This window comes from Oreochromis niloticus, linkage group LG22 (assembly GCF_001858045.2).
Source record: "Oreochromis niloticus isolate F11D_XX linkage group LG22, O_niloticus_UMD_NMBU, whole genome shotgun sequence".
In the NCBI taxonomy this organism is placed as follows: Eukaryota; Metazoa; Chordata; class Actinopteri; order Cichliformes; family Cichlidae; genus Oreochromis; species Oreochromis niloticus.
This window is the reverse complement of record NC_031985.2, coordinates 8,940,808-8,966,629: the sequence shown is the minus strand read 5'-3', so window position 1 is coordinate 8,966,629 and position 25,822 is coordinate 8,940,808. Positions and strand designations below refer to the sequence as shown.

Sequence of the window (25,822 nt, the reverse complement as noted above, 5' to 3'; positions counted from 1 at the left end):
AGGCTGGACTGAAACATGGGATGAACTGATGAGAGGTTAATAAGATTGATTAATGAAATTTGATGGACATTATTCCTCCCAATGAGATGAATTACTCATCACATTGAAACACAAAACCACCCAGTTATGAAAAAGAACATCTATATTACTCATAATAAATTCTCCCATGAGGCTTAGCCATATATTGTTATAATACTAGTTAATTAAAATGGTACATAACTACATTACCTGCATGAAAGCATGCAAATGTTGGCATTTAGCTCAAAGACCAGCCTCACAGACGCTCTTGTGTTGCTGTAGAAACTCACCAGTGTTTTAATTTCAGTGATATTTATCAGTCTTCAGTTGTAATATTTTGGCTCCATAACCTTCATCAAAGTAAATGTGTTTTTGATATATTTCACTGAGAGCTCAAACCGCCCAGAATCCCTATAGGTGGGTTTAACCTTTTTTTAATATATTAAATAAAGACTTGTGACCTTTTCTGAGATTAAGGATTTTAAGACAGTGGCACTCAGCCAACATGACCATTTAGGGAAAATTTAGGAAAACATGAAAAGCACAAAAAGCCCTTATTAAAAACTACGGTATGTAGGCTTTAATAAATGACCGGACACATCGAGCTACTCAGCTACTTAACCTCTTCCTCCCTAGAGACCCTTTTTCTGGTTCCAGGACATATTTATTAAGAGAAAATTGGAGACTGCTGAGGAGGCCATCTGTTACTACTGTGACTGCAGTAAACACAGGATTCAGTGCTTTTTATTTCCACAGCATTAAATTAGAAGAGCTGAAGCTAAGACTTTATTAAAAACAGGTTCAGTAACACCAGCAGAATGTTTGTCTCGTGGCTTTTTTGTCACTTTTGATTAGGTAGAAAAATATTGCAAAAACTTTATAAACTGTATTTCAAATCACACTCTGAACTAACAATATTTAAAATTAGCCTTACTGTGCATCAAAAGTTTTTTTCTCGCATACTTACCAAGGTTACTTATTTTTACCTGACACTTTATTTTAAATTCGATTTTTTTTCTCCTCAGGCAAAATTTTAAAAGTGTAGCCTTGGGCTTGTGGGGTTAAGAACTACACACATCAACTCACAGCAGTGGCTCTCAGTCTGTGGGGCAAACCCCAGTCGGGGGGCACAGAGTCACTGCAGGTGGGCCAAGCAGAAAAAATGATACATGAAGTGCAAATAAGTTCAGGGAAAATAAACAAGAGTTTGCCATTGTGGTAGAATTTAAGTAAAATACAAAGAAAAGAGCCACTGACTGACAGGAAGTCGGAGGCACATCTGCACACACACAGCATGACGCACTTTAACGCTGAGTGATCGATTAAAGCCGAGAGGATGCTGTAAAGCTCTGATCTTGCCTTACCTCTGACATTCAGGCAGGTCCGAATCTTGACTTTGCCCTCGCTGTCTTTTACTGTAAAGCTGCCTTCATCTGTCATCCTGACCGAGTGCAGCACCACACGCTTCTCCGACACGCTGAGGCGTTTCATGTATTCTTCTGCCAACACTCCCGTCTGGTCGTACAGCACCACAGGTGGAGGCTCGGTGGTGTACTGCGTCTCTGACTGATTAAGTTGAGACGGACTGGGCCTAAAAATGGTGAAAGATCAGACTGATACAGAACAGATAAAGTAACACAGTGACTGCGATCAAAGATGTTTCCAGAGATGTTAACCAATCGGTTTCTTCTTCTGTTTATGAATTCATTTCTGGTTTATTTCAACACACAAAAGATGTAACACAGAAGGAGCTGAAGATCAGCACACCCTCTGTCTGTGTTTTATTGTTATTCCTTTGTGTGTTTCTAGTCGTCCCCTCTCTGTCATGTGTGTCTTTCTGGTTTATTTTTGGTAACTGTTTTTCTTTGTATGTCTTATGTGCTTTACTTACTGTTTCCCTGGATTTTCCCACCTGTTTCCTAATGTGTGGTCAGTCCTCTGTGTATACAGCCCTTTGGCCTTTGTCACACACCCATCTGTTATCTCTGGATTTCTGCTTTGAGTTCCCTTTTTCTGGATTTTATGGCATGTTTGCTTTTGTTTTCAACCATTTCTGGGGTCTTCCCATCACACTGTCCTTGTTTAGCTCAAAACATTCAAACAATCTGTAAAGAAAATGCTTCCAGCTTTGGTACTGATTAACTTTGATGACCATACCTGAACTCCAGAGTGATGGGTCCTTTAATGTTGCTAAGATGGATGTAGTAGGTTTCTCCGTATTTGACAATTTGCTCCAAAGCGCAGTCTGATCATCGACACAGAGAACAAAAACGGTCAAAGGTGAGAAATTTGTCATGTTGTGTAAATATTAAACTCTCAGGAGAAATCTCAGTGACCCCAACCCTCTCATGTCCTTCATTACATCCATGAATGTTCCCTGTGGTCTTCCTCTTCTCCTCCTGCCTGGCAGCTCCATCTTCACCATCCTTTGTCCAGTATATCTACCATCCGACCTCTGCACGTGTCCAAACCATCTCAGTCTTGGCTCTCTGACTTTGTCTCCACCTGCTCAACCTGAGCTGTTCCACTGATCTCTGCCACCTCCACCTCAGGCTACTGTCTTCTTGTCAGCACCACCATCTCCAAACCAAACACGGCAAACACACCACCTCTCACTATCATCTTCACTCTTGCTGCTATCCTTCAGTCATAATCACCCCCGACACCCATCTTCACCCACTCCACCCTGCCTGCACGCTCTTCTTCACCTCTCTTCTGCACTATTCCCGACATGGGTCCTATTGCTCAATATATCCTCACGTACATAAAGCACAGTGTGTATCTTATCAAACTTGTGTCAAGTAAAGTCACTTTTATTTACAAAGCACATTTTTAAAAACACAAGAGATCCCCCAAAGTGTTTATCAGTCATCTAACATGACCTGTTGTGTTTCCTTTTAAGATGCTGACTAATTTATCTTTTCTGGCTTCCTGCAACAACAACCTGGTTTTCTTTGTGTGTTTGAGTTGAACAATCTTTGCTGTAAGACACGTGAAATTAAAAAAATCAAGACCGATGATAGAGGACGTTTATAATTTCTTCACGGTTATACTGCTGGCCTGCACAGAATGTCTCCTTCGTATTTCACCAGAATCTCTCGTGTGCAGATTCTTTCTGTTTCCAAACCACATTTTAAACAATATAACTTAAAGCACATGAAGAAGACAGAGGGAGGCTTACCCTTGACGATGAGTTTGAAATGCCTTTCAGTGTTCGGATTGTTGGTGTCCCTGATGATGTACGTGCCCTCATTCTGCTCCTGCACATCCTCCAGCACCAGGTAGCCCAAAGTGTTGGAGTAGGAGATGTTGTGATTCACCACGTTGCCCGCTTTGATCAGCGGCATGTCGTCGGACTCACTGGTCGCAGATTTAAAGATGACCTCGCTGCCATTCCCGCGTGGGACATCAATGTGGATGTCCTCGCCAAAGAAAGCCGTCCTGTGTTCTGTTTTTACTGGTAGAAGCAATCAAGATGTTTTTTATTAGATATGCTGAATTACTCTTTTTGTTACTTTTTATACTTGGCTTTAACCTGAAAGCACAAACACTCTGTCTTTGTCATGTATATAATATAATAATCCTCAAAGAGCGTGTTCAGGCGTGCATTAACATCCAAACAACCATTTTTACCTTTTGCAGATGCTGGCAGGACTGTGGGAAAACAAAAAAAGATTAGTTTAAAATGAGTTTATTTTGAAGCGCATCTTTTTTTAGTCTGCTGGATTATACAAAAACCTTTAAATCATTTCCTTTGTTCCAAGTGAAAAACCACACAGCTTCCACAGAAAGCATTAAAGCATTTGAAATGTAAATGCTGCCAATAATGACAGCTAACAATAGACTGGATACAAAAACAAAGAGCCAGATTCTTCATTACAGGCAAAATGAAAGGAAATAAGTGGAAATTAACTAGATCACAATGTGTTTTAGCTTCTTTGGTGAGGCTTTCACAGCATCCATGCTAATCACCCAGTTAAAACAAATGTGGTTTTGCAGAAAGTCTGTTTCAACAGTTCATCTATCTAAACTCTCTCCCTAGTGACTGATTATGTTCTTGCTTACCCGTGCAGAACAGGACGCTGAGCACTGCGGCGCCGATTACTTTCATCTTGAACAGTTGATCTGTGCACAAAAGAGAAGAGAAACCCACAGACAATACACAACAAATTAAAAAAGGCTTTTTATAGCAGGATCGTGGCTCCAGGTTTTCAAAAAAAGAAACATTTCCCATAATTTTATTTGACAAGATATATTTGTTAGCTTCTGTGTTTAATTTAGAAACACCTCGCTAAGGTAGAAGCATGCCAACTTCAATTTTTGTCCTCAAGCTGAGGAGAAGCACCCAACCCCGCCCTCCCCCAAATTCTCTACACCGCTGTGCGGCACTGAAGAGCTTTTCGCAAATTAGCTCGTTAAATATCTAAGAGGAGACTTCCGCCAACACTCTTTGGCAAGAAAACCTATAGTGCTGTTGCAAAGTCAAATATATTTTCAAGTCAAGTTTTATAGATAAAGTGTCTTCAAGACAAAAACGTGATGTTGTGCTGTGTGAGCTGAACAGCGGCTCGTGTCTCCCGTGGTGCTGGGAGATAATCGGCTTTCCACTCACGACACAGGATCACAAACTGCAACGGAGGAAGAGGGGAGGAATCAAGAGGAGGAAAAAGATGAAGAGTAAATGAAGAGAAAGTAGGAGATATTTAAATGCAAGAGTGCACAGCCACTACTTTGGGATGATGAGCTGGACAGGAGCCAGCTGGCAGGAGGGGACTGACCTTTAGCTGCTACTGCACAGGCTTACACTAAGCAGTAGTAGCATAGTTATTAAGGTGGGATAATTAAATGAAAGATTAAGACAGACATGATGAAACAGCTAGAAACAAAAACTTTAACAACATACATTGGTTAATGCAAATATCTAATGAACATTTAGGAATGTAAAGACGACTTACTGAAGCTCAAACTGAGAATCAGAATGAAGAAGAACTCTGACAGTCGGCTCGCTGCAGCATTTTGCATAAACAACATGAAACCACAGTTTCCATCGTGTCTGGTATCAGTGGTTTAGGGTGGTGGTGGGGATTATAGTTTCTTATCATCAGCCTCCCTGAGTATTGTTTCTATGTCCATCTCTTACAACCACAGTGTACCCATCTTCTGATGGCTACCAGCAGGATAATGCACCATCTCACAAAACTGACATCATCTAGAAACTGCTTTCTTGGACATGACAACCAGCTCTCTGTACTTAAATGGCCTCCAGAGTCACCAGATCTCAATCTATTACAGCACCTTTGGGATGTATTGAAATGGTAGGGTCACATGGATGTGCTGTCAACAAATCAGGAGCAAATGTGTGATGCTTTCATGCCAATATGGATCAAAATCTCTGAGGAATCTTTCCAGAGCTTTGTTGAATGAATGCTATAAAGAATTAAGGCAGTTGTGAAGGTAAAAAATGAGTCTAACCTGATACTAGTAAGGTGTAACTAATGATGTGGCCACTCAGTGTATACTCTGATCTTTGAATAGTCTAAATAAATAAATTCTCCAGAATATGTTGAATCTTAATGGAAAATGAGATTTATGTTATTAGTAGCTCACTTGTTTCTGTTTGTAGTCCAAATGGACTACAAATGGACTATTGCAATAGGACTACAAGTATTACTGACCAATCACAGTTGAGCAGGCCTCAATTATTGTAAATCAATAACAAAAAACAGACAGCAGAACTCCCTAGTCAAATACTCAGAGTACATGTCATTAAAGTAGGCCTAAATGCTCATTTCCAGCACCTTATACTCATTTTTTTAATTCTAGTGGAGTCCAAAAACGAGCATCGCCGCTTACATTATTCACAGGTCAAAATAATCCTTGATCATCTTATATTGGTGCAGCTCCTCACTTTATTCACTGTCTGAAACCAGTTGCTTCAGCTCCTTTCATTTTAAGTCCAACCTTCATTTAAGCCACCTTTATTCTGAGTGAACCTCCCTCACAGCACCTACCTTCCCCACAGGTAGGTGCTGCACTACAGAGCTCCAGCTACACATGCAGTATTCAGGAGAACGTCAAAGAAGCATTACAGGAGTTACTACTTCATGTACTTTGTGTCTACACCTGTCTGTGTCCATCTTACACGCACAGCCCTGTTATAGAAGCTAGTAATAATCCTGTCGGGGAACATGAAGACATGTGGGTGTAAAAGACTGACATATTGTCGAAGCATTAAATTGTGCCATTAACTGCAGATTTACGTCAAAGACTTGCATTCATCTACAACACAAATCCACTGTCCTAACGCTACACCTGCAATCAGGCTGACACTTGGATGACAATAATCAATCCACCTGCTTCCATCCTTGGCATTGTTTGGACAGCGCTGCTCTAATGGGGCGGCTGACACAACCGACTTCAAAACGCCTGCTCAGCAAAATAAAACACACAAACAGGGACGGGCTAAATATGTCCGCTTTTAATTTGAAACTTACTGAACCTTCCACATAACTCTGAACAACAAAGACAAAATGAACAGGAATGCCAAATACCTGCTGATAATTCAATTTTTATTCAAATTAAAGCGGTTCTTCCTGCTGATTACAGATTTCAGCCTGCGAAAAGTTATTAAATCCAAAGCAGGTTTCAGAGCTCTGCAGCATATTTGGAAGTATAATTTATTTTCCTGCTTGGATCCAGTTCAGGGTGGTGGAAAAGAGGGAATCACTACATCTTTAGACTGAGAGAACAATAAAATGGCACTGTGTTTCTGCCAGCTCCTTCAGATGAGGGATTAGAGGGCTATTTAAAGACAAAAATAAGCCCATACACTTTCCTTCAGCACATCAACACATGTGAAGACATTTCAAAAATGACACCCTAGCATTAACGTGGGCAGGAAAACTGTTCCAGAGGCTCTTAGTCCTTTGCAGAAAACACAGTAATCATAGCATATTTTCTAATCGCCGCCCTTTTGAAGCAGGTTTAAATCATCTCACTTTAATGTTCTACAGCGCCATTAGTTTATTGCATGTGTGAGTGCTCATGCTGGGGTGCAGCAAAGACATAAATCACAGGTTTGATTCATTGATTGAGAGGAAGTATGTGTCTGACAGGAAAATGACAGGCTGCTGCTGATTACATAAACGTACACATCCACTTTAAAACATGAAATATGTATTCAGTGAAGTGCGGTGGGAGTAGTGGCTGTGCATTTCATGAAAACAACTGAATGCTGCACGAGGCCAAGTTAGCAAGAGGCCTCTTCCAAGAAAACAAACACTTCTCTCCAAAATAGGAGGCGTAGCACGAACAAAGAACAGAATAAAACTCAGACCTGACACCACCAGTTTGAATTTCTTCCTAAGTGCAGGTATGATGATGCATTTTCCAGAGTTTCTGGTTTTCTAAACATCTCGTTTGCTGCGTCAGAGGGAAGAGCCATAATCAGCTAAGAAGCCTGTTATACAGATGTAATCGCTGTCCTTTGGCTGAGTCTCTCGTGTCCATTTATAGAGGCTGACTCTAAATGGGGTCATAGCTCTCATGTCTCCTATTATAACTAAAAGGATCAATCAAACTATACAAGGCATAGCATTTAGTGAAGTGCGTATGACACGTCCAGCAGCCTCCCCGCGGTGAGAGGCTTGGAGGCTACATCTTTCCGGCTGATCTCATCAGTCTGACATCAATCGTGACTGACGGATTTAAGAGCCTTTTCCACCTCATCGCTGCTCTCCCACACAAGACGGAGGGCAGCAGCATCATGCCTCAGTCCTCCTCCTGTTTCAGTATCAGCTCTCTCATCTCCCAGCTTCAATCTGATTCTGGTTTCCTGTTTGTCTTTCTGTACTATCTTCAAACACTTTCCCTTCTTTGTCTTCTCTCTCATTAAATATCCTTCTGATTCCTTTCAAGGTTAGTTTGACTCATAAGCTGTGATGATAGTGCACTAATGTCAAATATCCTCCACCTGTACTGAGTCATCGCAGCAGAAACAGTTTCTCATTAGCATCAGAAGAAGGTTTTGGGCACCTCGACCCTCCAAAACTATGTTGTCACACCAGTGCAAGCACAGGTGGAAATAAGAGGTGGACACAGTGTTGTCCTCCACACTGCATCAAATATACCTATATAATAAAAGGTAATATAATTAAATACACTGAAATCTTTAAATATGAATTTGAGACAATAAATCACCTTCATATGCCTCACAGTGATGCTGAGGGTCCACATGCCCGAACCCCAGTGCCCGCCGACACAAGTGGTGGGTCTACAGGGGGGCTAAACCACGTTAACTTTTTGGGCTGTGCCCACCATCTACACTGACCTAGTCACCAGACACTTGTCTTTGAGCTTTCCTCCCAGGCCTGGGTCTGAGAGAGAGCCCCAGTTTCCCACTTCCAGGCTTGGTTAACCGACTCGGAGAACACTGTTCCATTACGGTTTTCCATCGCTCTTTGTCCGATTCCTCCCCTGAGACCAATTTGCTATAACCCTACCCCTGATGGGGTCAACCCCCTTTCACTGTGGTAAGGTGGTGATTTGTCAGGGAGGATTGATCTACGATCTGCTATTCTCCAAGTCCTTTACTTGCAAGAAATTAATTTAAGATGGTATAAAAGATAGAAGTAGGTTCCACAGAAGTGCAGAAAAGCCTTAAACCTGAATTACTTTTAATGGCCAGCAGGGGGCAACTCATCTAAACTTCCAAAGAAGGCTTTGTAAAAACAGCTCTCTGCTAGCTTGCTCCACAACCTTAGTAGACATTTTCCTGATGACTTCTAGGCTCTCTCAGTGATTTCAGGTCATATTGAGTGAAACTTTAAGTTTTTGGTTTTTTTAAACTTTGGTCATTATTAGAGGTAAAAGTTGATGTACATTCCTGACATCCACTTTCAAACCACCAAGATGGGAACAGAGAAAATGCTTAACTTCCTAATGACACGTCACTTACTAATGAGTGATGGTGGCTGCATGCATCTTTTATACTGCCAGTGCTGGTAATGCATGTTTATGCAGGCCAGTTGTGATGTTTATAACTCGATGACTTTTCAATCAATTTTCAAGTGCTATTTTTTTCCTAATAGCATTTTCCTATTTCCTATCTGCCACACCTAAGTGGTGCCTGGTCCCTTCTGCACCACCTCAAAATGCTGAACATCAGTGTCCTGATGCTCAAAATGCTAATCCAAAGCTTCTCCCTTGTGTCTGTTTTCCAGTCAGAGTGATTGTTATCAGCAGAGGAACTTCAAATCTAAAGCTGCTGCACCTTAAGATTGGCTCCTCTCTCTGGACTTGCATATACTCTCTTCTGCACCTCCACCCCCATCCCCCCTTTAACCCCTCCTTATACTGGTGCAGCCAGGGTGTGTCACGACCACCACCAGCATGAATGGGACCAGTCCCAATTTGTGGATGTCCTGATAAAAGATGGAGGGGAGTAAAGGTAAAGAGTGAACATGAATGGAGACTCTCTCTGTCTCATTATTTCACAGATATCAGAGGTGTGACAGTGAGCCATCAATTTATGGCTTTAAGTGAAGACTGATCGAATATTGGCACACAACTTAGAGGAGATTTGTAGCAAAGCAAACCCTAATAAGGAGCATTTTTCATAAATATGACGCACAAACCGGTGCCTTGGTTCATATATTTACGACTAAATAAAAACAAGGCTGCCCACAGTTCATCACAGCACTTATTCATCCATCCATTTTCTTAATAAAATGTAAATGACTTTTCAGTGTGGCCAATACTTCAGTCCTTCAGCGCGAGGCTGTGGTGTGTGCTATAGTACATTGCATAACCGTTTCTGCCTGGAAAATACCCTGTTTTCAGACGGGTATTTCCCGAACACAGCACACGATAATGCACCACAGCCAGGGGCAGCATACACAGATCATACGCTACACAGGATATCGAGCGTTAAACCACTTGGTGATCTGATTATCAGCATCAGTGCAAAGACTGCTTTTTCCGTCGCGTCAGCAGAAACATGAATGAATTTATAGAATTAAGCCGAAATTAGAAGAAGGGAGGAGGCCACTGTGCGCAGTGGCACCCTGCAAACTAACGCAGCGCTTTGATTTCTGCCTGAATGCTGTGAAATTTGCAATTTTCCCGGGAAATTCAGAAAGTTTGCCCCTTCTGTAGCGTTAATTGCTTTATTATTGTGTGAAGGAGATCCCTGTAACTGCTGCTCCCGGTGGTCACACGCCCTACATCACCGGTGCGAGCGCTCAACACAAGCAAATAGTCAAAACAGCGAAGAAAAACTGCAGAATTTAACCCACTACCTCCCTGACTGAGCGAAATCACGAGGAAAAAAGACCAGTCGCTGTAATATGCAATTATAAATGGATGAGGGTAATTACCTTTGTCAAGCCTCGGATCCGAAAATCACTGGACAGGGAGGGGCTCAGGAGTGATGGAAATGTTTTTCCTTCTTTATTTCACCAATCTCGTCCACCCCATCACCCCCCAACCCGACAACAAGAGACTTCAATGAGGCCGATTCGGGAGTGGGCTGAGGACTTTCGGTTGATGTCGGGTTTGTGGACCATTTCATTTCGGCTTTGCTCGGAAAGCTTCGGTAGAAAACGTCGATTCTGGCTCGGAGCCACAAGAAACCGCTCTGCATTTTAACCTCGGGCCACCATTACACATGCACGATTTCTCCAGCCCGCTGTTCAGCCTTCACTGAAAGGCGATCCGTATTTAGAATTACCTTCGTAAACAGGTTTATATTGATTAATATTTTTTTGCATTAACATTGTATATACATTTAAATAATTATTATTTTACAGTATTTATTTCTAACAAGAACTGCAGCATGTGCTCTTCTCTTAATTTTCTGTTACATTAAAGTGCTTTGTTCCTTTGCAAACAACAAGATTTACATAAAAACACAGAGATATTTAACCCATTAAGTGATAGACAACTACAAATCAGAAACGAAGAAAGCCTTTTAAAATCAACATTAAGTGGCATGTGAATGGTCTCCTGTTAATCACAAGCAAAAAACAAACACCTTAAGCTGTATAAAACATTTATGTAAAACATGCGGAAGCTTTTGCAGTGTGATTAAAACGCCTTTTGCTAGACTGCGTCGGCAAAAAGACTTGCAATATGTTCTAATGAAGACATTAGGCAGCTTCTTACTGTTAACTGTCACAGTGCATACATAGAGCTGCACTGCTGCAATAATAAAAGTTCCTCTGTTGTGTATTAATGCAAATATTTAGTATTTGCACTAATATGCTGCATGTCTACAGTATATTCAGTAGATATCCTAAAGATCTACAGATAATATGACACTAATGTGCACTGCAAAGGCAGAAAATGATCACCCACTGGATATACCACAGACAAAAATAGAAAGCCGATTGGTTTAGTTATTAATATGACAGAGTGGGTACATATCAGATCACTCCAAAGTTTCTCAGTTTAAGCTGGAATCCTATAATAAAGTCTGATCATATATTCACAGAGCGTAATGTCAGTATGAGGTTCAGTTTTTACTGAGCTGTAATTTAAGGGGCTGGCAAGTTACCATAGCAACTTCTAACTGTGTATAGTTATCTCTTTTTTAGTCTAAAATCACAAAAATATTGAAAATGACTCCCTACAGACATGTGTAAGCAAATAAAAACAACTTGTTAGACTGTAATTTGTTTCTGTGTCTCATCAGATTAATTAATTGCATACATGTGTGATCACAAGCTAGAAAAGCATGCATGAGGTAGGACTCATCTAATATGCTTCTTTTCTTCCCATTCTAAGCCGTCACCCAGCTGGGTGAGCTCTGCTTTAAAACAGCCTTTTAAAAACAGCTCTTCTCTTTTTGTTTGTGTTGGCTACTAAATAGTCAAATTAACTCATCCATATCCTTTGGTCTCCTCTGTCTCATATCCCATCAGACTTTGTCCTCCATATGACTCTATTTCCTGAGGTATACTAGGACTTTCTATACCAGGGCACAGGTGTTCATCAGTCAGTGTTGTCTGTAAGTGTTTTTTTTTTTTAATTAATTTTGGTGTGGAATAACTGTTTACAAGCAGCAGTGCTCAATGTTACTGCAACCGCAATTTTACACAAGGAGAAAAGTAGTAAAAGCAGTACTCAAACAGCTCTTGTCAGGGAGCCAGAGAATGATTGACAGCACTCTTCTCCAATAAGGCTGGGAAGTTTTTAGATTCCATTTACTCCATTTACTACAGTTTACTAGATTGAACACATTTGTTGTCAGTTTTTAAAAATAATTGTTTTACGATATTGTATTTTATTTTAATTTTATTAAAAAAATATATTAACGGAGCCACTTTGACTCATCACATTTCATTTATGTGAGAAAAAGGATTTACTTTATTGAAACATTTTCATAGTCTAATGCACTGTGCTTTTCTACTTTATTTATTTATTTGTCTTAGAATGGATGCAAAAATCTGGACTGAAACCACTGGCTCATTTTTACACCATTAGCAATAAATCAACCAGAAATCTATGTTGGATGTAAATTAGCACGGTCTTTCATCTTCCCTGCTTACTGTGGAGGTGCTGACCAAGGTCCCAATTTCCTGACTTGTACTTCTCTGTTGACGCTGTCCAAGGTCCTGATTTATGCCAGCTCCCAGCGTCACTGCCTTCGACTGAATCACAGCCCCGACCTGCCGGAGGTGCAGGGCCTGTCTGAGTGCTATTTATCTGCCTATTTGTGGAGTCTAGACATTATTATACTTGAATTAGTTATCCTGACTTGACGCGCATACATGCTGAAGATGTTTAGATGCTCATTCATCACTAGGGGAGCCTCTGATGGGTCTCAGATTTGCTCTGCAGCAGCACAGCGACCCCAAACACACAGAGGAGTTATAATGAAAACCTTCAAAGAGCAACGAGCACTGCAGCAGATGGTAACCTCCTCCCCCCACAGAGTGAAAGGGATCACTCCTTATTTACACTGAGTCAGTGGTGTTTGTAATTATTGATCTATCATGTTTTAAATAAATGGACCTGCAGTGTATACAGTATAGGTACCCAGATTTAAGGTGTACATCAGCAGAAAACAGGGTCAACTTTAACCCTGTTTTGACTATATTTTGGTTATTTTGTGTTTAATCATTTCTTACCTCTGTAGTTGTCATGGCCTCTTTACTCTCAAGCCTCTCCCCTCCTTACTGCTCTTACCTTTTTCTTCCCTGTTCTCTGGAGTTCTCTGGCAGACACACCTTTCTCCCATCTATACTTAAACTCAGCCATGCTCCTCCTTGCCAGATCCTTAGACTATACTTGTGGTAGCACTGTGTAAACCACAGTATCTTGCTAATTTGTTACTCCTGCCCTGCACTTCATTATGTTCATTCTCCAGTTTCTTCTTTCACCTTAAACCAATCAGAAAGTCTGGCTGTCCCACTTTCACCCACTCCTGTTGGATTGTTCTCTGGTTTCCAGTTCTCCAGTTACACCCTGTGGAAACGAGGAAAGACTGAGACACTTTGGCTTCTGGTTTGTCCCTCACATTGTGAACCTTGTCAAATCTTCTGGAAACCACCGTCTACCCAAAATTTAAAGTATTCTCTTGTCTAAGTAGCGAACGCTCTCAGACCTGCTTGCTTAATACCGATTGCCTCTTTGTCCCACAGTTTCCTACCCACTCACAGTTCCTGCTTATTTCACAAAAAATTTCTAAAAACATCCCCACTTTAATACCTAAAACCTCGCAGTGTAATAAAATATCCAAGTGTTAAACAGAATGAGTTACTGTAGCAAATGTCTGATATTTATGTTTCACCTTGTTGGGATGGTGACTTTAAGTTACCGTGGAAACCAGATTAAAATCTTTCACCATTTCCTTACATGTTATAAACTAAACAGTAACTTAATGTTAAAGAAATACAGGCATAATTAAAAAATGAGAATAAAAACACTTTTCAGTTCAAGAAATATAACTTTGCTCTGATGGGAAAAGATGTTTTTGGATGTTTGCCTTTGCCTGCAGCTCTCACTCGGTTTGTTGCTGTTATAATAATGTACCGACTTCCTGAAAGCTGCTACTGAAAGCTGTTTACAGGCAGACTAAAAGCTGATCATTAATAATGACTGACACGGCAGGTGTTTTTTTCCTATAAATGTGTTTTTATTTCTCCCAAATGTTTCACAGTCAACAAGATACCAAATGAAACAGTTTCAAACGAGCTTCAAAATAAAAAAGTAGTAACAACAGGAAGCACAAAGAAAACATGGCTGAAGTTCACGTGCATACTGTAGTGGCTCAGAGTGAAAAGATTTAGCAGAATGAAAAATTAAATTAATACGTTAAAGGATGAAATATATAAATTGCAAAGTAGCTGGGGGATTCTTTCAAAATAAAAGCACGTGGGTATTTTATTCTTAAAATATGTTTCAGGAAATGTTAAGGTTAGACTTCAGATCTTCAGATGTTGGACTGAATGTTTTGGGACACTAATAGTGAGGTTATAATAACAGTGTGTGAAGTTTTTCCATTTTTATCCGCGACATTAACACTTCAAAAACAACGTCGCTGCTCTTTTCTGTCACTCTGACTTTCTCAACACTCAGATTTGTGTTTCTTTGCTTTAATTTAAATACATTAATTTTATTTTGATTGGAAAATGTCCCATTGAGCCTGAGAAATGAATTTTTAGTTCTAACTTTGTTAAAGTCTTTTCAAACAGTACGGCAGACGGTTTTAATCCAACAACAGCCGACATGCTTTTCACACAGAGGAGCTGAGGGCTCTGTTAGCCTGAGACGTGTATGAAAGGAGCAGTTTTTATGTGCACTGCGCTTCTCCTCTAACATTGGCTGGTAATAAATATATATCTAAAAATGAATTTGTTTCTTGGAAATCCACTGAATGGGACTTTAGTTGTGGTTAATCATTTCAAGGGATCTGTACTGACTACAGTATAATAGACAGTGAGCATGTGCAGTGTGTTTCTCCTCAAAACGTTGGCTGGCGTCTGAGAAAAATCCTGCTGCTGCTGCTATGAAAGCTCTGCCAATGTATATATCACAGAAAAGCGAATTATTTTCTTTGACGTTACACTGAATGTGACTTTTGTTGTGGTTAACCACTTCCAAGAATCTGTATTTGCTAGAAGATAACAGATGTTGCCGTCTTTGACATTAACTTTCAATCTTGTGCTTTCGTTAAAAAAAAAAGAAAAAGAAAAGAATAATGGCCTGATTATAACTGATGGCTCCCTTCAGTCTAGTAAGACGAGAATGCCTCTTCCCCACAAAAGCTAATGACAGCACGACGCTGTAGAAAAACCACTCTCTCAGTTCACGGAGGCTGGAGAGATGTTTACAGAAAGGTGCAAACCCTGATGTCCGGAAAAGGAAAAATCTATTCTGCAAGCGTAAGACTGACTCACACAGGATTGTTTTTCTTGTCTCACACAGTCTTAAAAAGGTTGCGACAAAAGCGTCAAAAATGAGAGATTATCCAGCTAATTAAGCATATCTGCCTCAGAAGAAGAAACACTGATAACGTTTTCTCACCTGCTGCCCAAAATCACATTTATCACTGAGAGCTGATCTGGAAAACTGATACAAAACAGTAAATAACACTGATAAAAGTCATTAACACTGATAAGAACATGATTTATTATTACTTAAACTTACTACGAGGTTACACACCTGAAACTATCTCAACACTCGATGTGATAACCTCGATTACGCCGACATCATTTTCTAATTTTCTCCTTTTGTTCAACAAACCCAATGAAAAGGCCAAAACCAACAATCAGCTGATGCTAAACATGATGAGGCCACCCAGAGTGACTGTACAGCTCAGTTATTTGTTTTGAATCAGGCGTCTCACACAAACACTTTCCACCTCTTCTGCCAAAATCAGCAAAGTCCAAAGATGATTTTTCCACTGAGGCTGAAAGTGTGTTTTTGATCAGAGGTAATTTTGGCAAAAACTAAGCTTGTTTGAATGAATGTAGGGTTTGGTTTAACCTCAGTGTAACAGCACTGAGCTGAAACCTTCACAGTAAAGAAAATCCTTGTATGTAATGAAATAAAAGTGTTAGAAGTGCGTCTGTTTCACTTGGAGTTAAAAAAAAAAGATTTTGGGAGACTAGTTTTGATCAAACCGGCTTACGTGGCATCACACGAAACAGTAAACCATGGCACATTAATTTGGTCATGACATCATCTTTCCTTTGTCTACATTCTCCGCTCTTCTGTCCTATTCAGACCTCCACCCTCCTCTGACCTTCCTCATCTCCTCTCCTACATTCCTTCATTTCACATCATTTTTTTTAATTTTTTTCTATTTTTTTTTGTTTTGTTTTTGGTTATTAACTTCTCCCCTCCTGTATCACTTTTTCTTGCTTTCACTTAGGCATCTTCCTCCACCTCCTCCTCAAACTCCCCCTCCTCCTCGGCGGTGGCGTCCTGGTACTGCTGGTACTCTGACACCAGGTCGTTCATGTTGCTCTCTGCCTCGGTGAACTCCATCTCGTCCATGCCCTCGCCGGTGTACCAGTGGAGGAAGGCCTTGCGGCGGAACATGGCCGTGAACTGCTCGGAGATGCGCTTGAACAGCTCCTGAATGGCCGTGCTGTTGCCGATGAAGGTGACGGCCATCTTGAGGCCTCGCGGCGGGATGTCGCAGACGGCCGTCTTGACGTTGTTGGGGATCCACTCCACAAAGTAGCTGCTGTTCTTGTTTTGGACGTTCAGCATCTGCTCATCCACCTCCTTCATGGACATGCGCCCACGGAACACGGCGGCCACCGTCAGGTAGCGTCCGTGGCGAGGGTCGCAAGCCGCCATCATGTTTTTGGCGTCGAACACCTGCTGGGTGAGCTCCGGCACGGTGAGGGCACGGTACTGCTGGCTGCCCCGGCTGGTGAGAGGGGCGAAGCCGGGCATGAAGAAGTGGAGACGAGGGAAGGGCACCATGTTGACGGCCAGCTTCCTCAGATCGGCGTTCAGCTGCCCGGGGAAACGCAGGCAGGTGGTCACGCCACTCATGGTGGCCGAAACCAGGTGGTTCAGGTCGCCGTAGGTGGGCGTAGTGAGTTTGAGGGTGCGGAAGCAAATGTCATAAAGAGCTTCGTTGTCAATGCAGTAGGTCTCATCTGTGTTTTCTACCAGCTGGTGAACGGACAGCGTGGCGTTGTAGGGCTCCACCACGGTGTCTGATACCTGAAGACAGAGCGGGAGGAAACGTCGATACTCACGGCTGATGCAAAAAATGTTATAAACATTTATTATAAACAAACAGATAATTTATTGTCCAGTAGATTTATTTCCCATAGTTCAAAGTGCTGAACATGGATATATGGGCACTGATATATGCCAGCCTGTCACTCATACTCAGCTTTATCTTCTTTTCTGACTGTTGTTGGGACATAATTTACAAAATGGACATTATATTTTTTTCAATATGACTTAAAACTGGCAACTGAAAACATAAAGTCATTAAGAAAGTGTTTACTGAGGTGCTGAGGTCTTACAGACTTTGCCTCGGGCTGATTTTTAGAGAGAATACAGATTTAAGGCTTCACTTTTCGGATCTTTTATTGTGCAGCCTATGGTTGCCAGTAGTAAACATGACTTCTGCAACTAAAACTACCATAAGTAAGCACTGAAAGGTCATTTAAACACAGTGCACTCTGTGGGGCAATGCTCTACCTTAGGGGAGGGCACCACACTGAAGGTGTTCATGATGCGGTCGGGGTACTCCTCTCTGATCTTGCTGATGAGCAGGGTTCCCATGCCGGAGCCGGTGCCTCCTCCCAGAGAGTGCGTGAGCTGGAAACCCTGCAGGCACTCGCAGCTCTCGGCCTCTTTCCTCACCACGTCCAGGACTGAATCCACCAGCTCGGCCCCCTCCGTGTAGTGACCTTTAGCCCAGTTGTTTCCTGCCCCACTTTGACCTGGGAAACAAAAGTGAAGCTGATTATACTATTTCAGTTTTTAGTCAAACTGTTTAAGAAAACATTTTTCCCACTGTTTGCGAAAGGAAAGAACAACAAAGGAAAGTCAGCCTGGCTTTGAAGCATTGTACTGAGTCAGAATCGGGTCCCACAGGGTTTCATGCTGGGATTTTATGGCAGGAGTGAGCTTGTTTGTGCCATGTAGGACAGTCTGCTGAGCTAAATTTGACCAATGGACTGGATGTGACTTTAACCACAAAATAGAGCAACACAGACACTCATCAGCTGGAGTCCAAACCCTGACAGCTGCAGACCATCTGATACTTTTTAACTTTATAGCTGTTTTCACTCATGCACCGCAGGCTTGAACTTTTCTAGAGATGACCTGAAAGAGGGGCATGTGATAATGCAAGCGTGCAGTGCTGTCCGGTCAAACATGAGCTGGTTTTAACCACCCAGCTCCCCACAATACATGTCCAAGTGACTGTTGATCGTGATGATGTGCCCATGGAGCGGCTAACTGCCCAGTGAGTTCACAGTTAGTGAGTGGGAGTCAAATGTGCTGCCTCCTGCCCACTCTATCCAGGCAGCCCCTTCACTTTAATAACACAGCAGATTGTCAGTAATGTGAGTGCATGTGGAGTGGACCAGTACCTGCTGTGCACTACATGTGGGGAAAAAACAGTGGAAAATCTGACCTGATTCTCCTGAAACTGACCAAAGTTCATGCTAAACAGCTCATGTGTTCAGTGAGTGCACCACAGCCCACCCTCTCCAGTAGGTGGCGTTCTTACCAAAGACAAAGTTGTCGGGTCTGAAGATTTGCCCAAAGGGTCCAGAACGGACTGAATCCATGGTTCCTGGTTCCAGGTCAACTAGGATGGCTCTGGGCACGTACTTCCCACCTGCATATATTAAAATGGACACAAATAGAGATCAAATAAAAGATTAACAAAAAGGATGTAAACTTGTAGAAGCTGTAACTGCAAAAAGAAAGAAAGCTGAAATATACATATATATATATACATACATATACATACATATATATATATATATATATATATATATATATATATATATATATATATATATATATATATATATATATATATGTATATGTATAGTATAAACAGCTTATCATGGTCCAGTGTAATAGATGGTGTGTAGTATCTAATGTGGCCACTAGATGGAGACATTTATTGCAAAGTTACAGGATGTCTAGACTCAACACACTGAGGCTAAAGTGCATATTTAACAGACCGTTTACTCTTGTGAGCTTTCAGCAAAGCTTATCCAGCTCATTTTCATTCATTAAAAAAATGCCCAACTTTATTTAGTTTCTCAGCTCCTGAGTAAACCTGTGATATTTCAGCTTTACTTTAGGCTGCTTTAGGCTGTCAGGTTAAATTAGGTTTATGCAACAACTGAAGGCAGAAGTGTCAAACTCGTTTTAGTTCACGGCCCGCAAACAGTCGAGCATGATCTTAAGAGGGTGGACAAGTTAAACCTCTGCATAACGAGTTATATTTACAACAAACAGCCCTCAGAGGTTTTTGAGGTTCAAGAGATTTATTGTTGTTCAGAAAGGAAACAGCACAAGAGGGAATAAAACTATGTTATGAGGTCCTGTTGAGACAGCACTACAGCAAGCAAACAACTAACAACAATCTAAACTAGGAAAAGAAAAAGCAAGCAAGGATGTGAAAAACTAATTTAACTTAATTGTTTAATTTAATGAATGATTCATGCAGAAAACAGGTTACGGACACCCTCAGATGTCTTTAAAAGGTTTAATTTTTCCACATTCTTTCAGTCTGCTGTCATTACACGTTGTTACGTCCCTAGCAGGGCCTCCTTTGGGTTGCAGCTTGTGAGCTGTGTGTATGGTGTTGGGTTGCTCCTGCTCTGTGGAGAGGAGTGTGTGTGTTGGTGAATAACTCTCTTTGACTTACTTGTCAGTTTATTGACCAACACCTGAATTTTGTTTTCTTTCTTTAAAAGGTGATATCGGCTTGTTCGTCTCTTTTAGTTTAGTTAGTAGTAGAAACATTAATAAAAGCCTTTAATTTAACTGTTTTGCTTCCCTGTCTCCTTTTTCAACCTGGGCACCTTTTGTTACTTTCCTTCATCCTCTGGACCTTTTTAGGGGAGCGTAACATGTTCAATATAATTTTCAGACCAAAGTAAAAAGGCCCATGTTAAGTTTCAGAAGCAAACAGAAACAGAATTTTATGTTTTTTAGTTTTGAACAACTCGTCTGGTTCCAGAAATACTTTTAACTTTCTCTAGTTTTTTACTAGTAGTAGTAAGCCAATGCTGGCATCACCACACCATAAAAATGTATGTTACTGAAACAAAATGAGTAATTACTGACTTCACTGCAATGTTTAAAGCCATCCAGAGCAGTGGGATGAAGCCTTTGGCAGGCTCCTTCTGGCTCCTGGGCTACATTTGAGCCTCTGACTGAGTAATTCAGACTCATATAGTCCACTCTCACCGTGTCAAACAGAGTTTGGTACAAATGTTTTCAGGATAGACTACCTTTGTTTAATGCATGCTTGTTTAGTGTTTCTGGCACTTTAGGCAGTGTGCCCCCCTAATAAATGTCATCATGAGAACAGGTGAAGATAACACATCACATCCTCACCTGTAACAATGTGAAACCAGCCAACAAAACATTCGTGCCTCATTGTTTTATATTTATCGGCATCTTCTGCTTCTCTGCTGCAGTGAGCCGGTGTCTCCACAGGGAGGAGATGTCTTCTTTCATTTTATCAAACACAGACCTCGCTGTAGTCGGGATGAACTCACCTGTGGCTTCATTGTAGTACACGCTGATCCTGTCCAGCTGCAGGTCGCTGTCTCCGTGGTAGGTGCCCGTCGGGTCGATGCCGTGCTCGTCGCTGATCACCTCCCAGAACTAAATAAAGATAAAGGTGGACAGGCTGTTATTGCAAGAACTAATACAGAAAGCATCCACATGTCAGTGTTTTATACACTTAATGAGCTTAATGACATGGAGCGAGCACAACACTAAGCACTTTTTTTTACCCCTGAGCCATCCATGTGCCATCATAGCTAAAATGCTAAAAGTGTACTCAGTAAGGTTTTTCATGCAAAGTTAGGAAACATCTCACAAAGAGGTGTCTTTGTGGCGTTATTAAGGACATAACTGCAAGCGAATTTAAAGGAATAAACAAGAGTCTTCTGACCTCTGCGCTTCCAAAGACTCGCTGACATATGATCACAGTTAGCACTCACAAGATCACCTAAAAACAGCGACGTGTTCTGTAAGACCGCAGGAAGGATTTCCTGCGATAAACAGTCACCTCGTGGTTCCATTCCAACCATTAAACTGATTTTGGCTGAACATGCTCTTAGTCTAGACATGAATACTTTTAATAATTTCTCAATATCAGTGGCAGTATTGATTCTCACTTATAGCTCAGATTTCTTATTGAGTCCCTCAATAAACCTCCTACACAGAAAATGTCAGGCTACAGAGTTTTTTCAGCTAGAACAAACGTTTTATGTCTCTCAGTGTGAACACAGTGTAGAAACAGTAAAAAAGATGCCTGCATGTGACTCAAGTTTGCAAACGTTGCAAATCACATGGAGAGGGTGGACGAGACAATCTGATAACAGTGCAAACAGCTCTCTGAGTTTGGTGTAAATCTTCTAGAAAATCAACAAATGTTTTAAATTAAGTTGAATTTTTATAGCGATAATTCACAACACTGCTTATCTCAAGGGAATTTATACAATAAGGGAAAGTAGATAAGGGCAATTAAAAGAGTTTTCAACTATGCTCAGTTATGTTTAATTGTGATTTTGGCTTCTAAAGATTATGAGAACAACATTTAAAAAAAACAAACATTTTTGCATCAATTTTTTATACAGATCTCTCATTTTTATCACGTGTTATGTGGCTGACTCCCCATCCATCTCAACCTCCACCTGCTTTTTTTATTACATTTATTTATCATTTGAATCATATTTTGATTTCAGGGAAACTCCCTGTAACATGTTTTATAAACTACCCCAACAGTATAAGCAGTTAAGAAAATAGATGCATATGAAGACAAACTCTGGGTCTGCCTCAGCTGGTCTGACTGTAACAAAATAAATACAGTCAGTCCTTTTATGTCTCATGCCAGTAAATAATCAAAGGTAAGTCTTGTGGATATATTTGGTTTCTGCTCCGAGTGAAACTTCCTGGAAGAAGCACAAGCCAAAGCAGTTTCAAAGCTTTGACACCTGGACAGGAAAACAGAAGGAGGAAGTACAGGAGGCTGATGAAAAAGGAGCATAAAAGAAGCAAACAAGAGCGAGCACACACGGCAGCTCAGAATTATTTTAATCACGCAGTCACGTGGTGAATACATAATCTGTCATTTAGATTAAAAATGCTGACAAATTCACAACTTCTGATACAGTTCAGGGAGTTTAATGATAGAAAACTAAGAAAAAAACAACAACAAATATTTATATCTTAAAGCTAGAGCTAACATGTTTGCTTAAAGAAGACTTCAAAGATAAACTGATACCAGATAATGTTGTTTTTATGAGCTGAAGTTTAAAGTTCTGCTGCTATTTAAAAAGCTAACAGCTCATTAATCTGGATGTATGAAAATATTTTAATGTGTTTCTTATAGGAAAGAAAGAATGGATGAAGCCTTCACTGGATCTGGCTGAGAGACGGAAATTTAAACGTATAAATTATAGTGTCATGTGTGAAAAAATGTGTCTCTGTAAAAATTGATTTGCTCTGCTCTAACTGGATGTTCTTATCTTCAGCTCTACTTTGTAACTTCAGCTATGATTTGAGTTTAGAAAGGAAAGGCAGGGAGGAAGTCATGTAATTACCCCCACCTGGATTTTTCCAGCTGGCTCAGTGAATCATACACAGACTCATAAAAAGTTGCCCACAGCTTAAAGTAGTAAAACTCTTTGTTCTATTCGCTGTCAGGTCAGGACTCTCTCAGAGGATTTTGTGTTTCATGGGTTGAAACATCAACACCAAACTGAGCTGAGACAGACTGTCACACCAGCTCAGTCAAGTGACCCTAATCTGTGAGAGTGCATGTGTGTGTTTAAGGGAAAGAGATAAGCAGGGGAAAGGTTGGTTTGTCCAAGGCAAAAACATACACTTCAGGATTTCTGAAATTGCAAACCACATGTGAGCTGGCAGGTTTTGAAGTCCGTGTTTGAAAACCTAAGCCTCCGTTCAATCGTATCTATGAGAAGTTATCCAGAAACGTGGGAAAGCTCAGCAGATTTGGGCTGGATTGGGTAAGCGAGTGAATTCAGGCACAGTTAATCCATTGTGAAATGACCTCAGCCTCACTAAGTCCACTGTAAATACACTTGTCTTCACCGATCAGGACCTTTGAGTAGCAGAGACTAAGTCAGCCCATATGTTGCTGCCCCACCCGCTGTTGTGCTGAGCTGTACGAGGGCAGAACAGGCCAAATGTATGAATAAAATTCAAGTTATATATAGAATCACATTCTTAAAATTACATGACCTGGTGGCTGTTATGCTGCTACATAGCACGCAATGTTTAAGCTGTTTTATGATATCTAAAGTAGTTCTTGTACAAGTGATTCATTCTTATTTAATTGTAGAGTTTACTGAATATCTCATCGATAAAACTGTGACTGTATGGCTGCATGTATAATATTTTAAAGCTTTACCTTGTGTATTATCTTCTTAATTAACTAATCAGTCAATAAAATCTCCAAAAAAGTAAAAAATCTCCATAATTTCTAAGAAAAGCAAGGGTTGCATGCTTGTTTTTAAAGAAAAGGTCTCCTTTATATAGCTGAAACAATTCATTCCTGAATTAATCTATTGGGACACTTCCATAAAGGAGGCAGAATAACCATACAAATTAAATTATCCTGTGGTTCCAGCTTGAAATATTAATGCAGAGTTAAAGCATGCTGTAAAAAGCTGTAATGTCTGAGTGTTTTTAGTTAATGCGAAAAGGAGAATAATGGAGTTTATTCTTCTCCTTGGACCGGCATTTATAAAGGATTTTTTCTGATCAAAGAGCATCCAGGACAAATCTCAAAGCATTTTTCTTTTCTTTTTCTTTTTAATCCATCTGAAGAAAAACAGATATGATCTGAAACCGTGGCCTAAAAATCATGTTATGAACTGTGGTTTGGGGGGATTTTTACAACCGTATTTCACTGGATTCATTTTGCATCCCTTGACTGATCCACTAACTGCTGCAGCTCGAGGTAAGTAGCTGTAGATTTCCAAGAAATCCTTTAAAGTGTTGCAACAAAATGCAGATAAATAGAAAACCCTTACGATTACCCATGGGTAAACAGGGATTTAAGTGGGACTGCTGGTTTGGGGGGCTTGGGACATGCGCATGTGTCACACTGCCTGGAAAAGGCAGCCATTTAAATGACCTCATCTGTGCATTCAGCGTAGACACTGAACCACTTGTTATCTTCCTCCCCCCTTCACCCTCCTCCTGCTGCGTTCCTCTCCTCTGCCTCAGCAAATTTCTCCTTTCTTTTCACCCCTTTTCTCTTGTTTTTTTCTTTCTCCTCGATGACAAAGACTCGAGCTCAACAGGCAGCCAAGGCAGCAGCTGGCCCTGTGAGTCGACTCCAGCCTGGCCAGCTTCATTAATCACAGCTCAGTGACTGGAGTCACTGTTTTGCCTGCAGTTACAAATCTGCAAATGTTACTGTATTCATGTGCAGAGAAAGTATGAAAGACTACTGCTAGACAGAAGTCTTATGATATTTCTGTAATTAATATGCCATGTATTACATTCTTTTGTCAGATCCTACAGCTTCATAATACTTCAATAAAAATAATAATATTTAATAGCAAAGTTATCTATACTTTACTGCGCTTTTATGTCCCAACACTGATTTATTGTTTCTGCCTAAGAGTGCTTCAATTTATAAAAGGATTAGATCAGCTCTGTCAAACTTTTACCAAGAAAAAAATCCAAGAGTCATGTAACATATGATAAAAACACAAAATATGCACATTCCCCTTTATATTAAAGTAGGTTAGCTAAAGTAGAAAAGAGTAAAGTAACTTTTAAATGGTCGGCGGGGGGGGGGACAATAGAACTCTCAATTGTTCTGGGTCCAGTTAAAGGTTTGTACATTTAAAAAAATAAAAAACAAAAATCCTCTTAGTAAGTTACAGGAATTAATCAGTTTATTTCTATGTAATTTCATGATTTAATACAGTGTAAGTATATATTGAAACTGTAAAAAAAAACGAGCAGCAACTTAAATGATTTAAAAATGAAGAACTTTGAACAAAAACTTTATTAAACTGGTAAATAAATAAATAAATAAATAAATAACCACAAAAAAGAAGAGAAAAGTTAATTTTTTTCATCACTAGCTTTTCTTACCTTTGCACCAATCTGGTTTCCGCACTGACCGGCCTGGATGTGCACGATTTCCCTCATGATGGATGGACAGTTGGTGATGGAGCAGAGAGCGGTGGAGGTAAGTGAAGGCTGCTGACCTACTGACTGTGGAGAGTGTGTGGCAGCGCTGAGTCCAGCTGGCTCCGGGGGGTGGGGCATAGCTCAGTCCAGGCTACTGATTGGTTAGTCTGGCTGCGGCTTTGGAGCTGATTGGCTGAAGGCTGAGATTTTTTTTTTTCCAAAGGGGTTTCCTTCCCTCTGAGGCAAGGACCGGAAGAGGAGAAGGAGTGCCGGGTGTTGTCATCACTGCCTCGTTGGAGCTCCAAACAAAAGCTGGAAAGTAACGAAGTAGTGGATTTCAGATGCTTTACTCGAGTATTTCCTTTTTCTGCTCCTCTACATTTCAGAAGGAAATATTTCATCAGTACATTAATGTGACAGCTGAATTTTAAAGCCTATGTATGAA

General features: G+C 40.6%; 2 protein-coding genes across 3 annotated transcripts in view; both read right to left on the bottom strand.

Annotated features, from left to right (window-relative positions):
- LOC102078001 (uncharacterized) overlaps positions 1-10,683 on the bottom strand; it is a 33,578-nt gene extending 22,895 nt beyond the window's left edge. The window contains exons 1-6 of one of the 2 annotated variants that reach the window (XR_003215909.1): positions 10,395-10,683; positions 4,084-4,143; positions 3,652-3,672; positions 3,200-3,475; positions 2,176-2,263; positions 1,383-1,609 (exon numbers count right to left, since the gene is read on the bottom strand). Coding sequence is in view for 1 of the 2 variants with exons in the window: in XM_005459084.4 (XP_005459141.1) it covers positions 1,383-1,609; positions 2,176-2,263; positions 3,200-3,475; positions 3,652-3,672; positions 4,084-4,129 (658 nt within the window). In the remaining variant the exon portion in view is untranslated. The remainder of the gene's footprint in view (positions 1-1,382; positions 1,610-2,175; positions 2,264-3,199; positions 3,476-3,651; positions 3,673-4,083; positions 4,144-10,394) is intronic. The other variant, XM_005459084.4, reaches the window with a different exon arrangement.
- A 3,450-nt stretch (positions 10,684-14,133) lies between these two features.
- On the bottom strand, positions 14,134-25,530 carry LOC100704725 (tubulin beta chain). The gene is made up of 5 exons (XM_003454595.5): positions 25,339-25,530; positions 20,751-20,859; positions 18,734-18,844; positions 17,695-17,939; positions 14,134-17,205 (listed from the first exon to the last, which is right to left on the bottom strand). Exons 1-5 carry the CDS (start codon positions 25,513-25,515, stop codon positions 16,393-16,395), a joined length of 1,455 nt encoding a protein of 484 aa, XP_003454643.4. The 5' UTR covers positions 25,516-25,530; the 3' UTR covers positions 14,134-16,392.
- Between the last annotated feature and the right edge of the window lie 292 nt (positions 25,531-25,822).

Coding starts and splice junctions, on each gene's coding strand:
- LOC100704725 (XM_003454595.5), bottom strand. CDS start 25,515: ATGCCCCACCCCCCGGAGCCAGCTGGACTCAGCGCTGCCACACACTCT. Junction 20,860..25,338: donor GAAACCAGATTGGTGCAAAG/GTAAGAAAAGCT, acceptor ATCTTTATTTAG/TTCTGGGAGGTGATCAGCGA. Junction 17,206..17,694: donor GTGTGGTGCCCTCCCCTAAG/GTAGAGCATTGC, acceptor CTCTGTCTTCAG/GTATCAGACACCGTGGTGGA.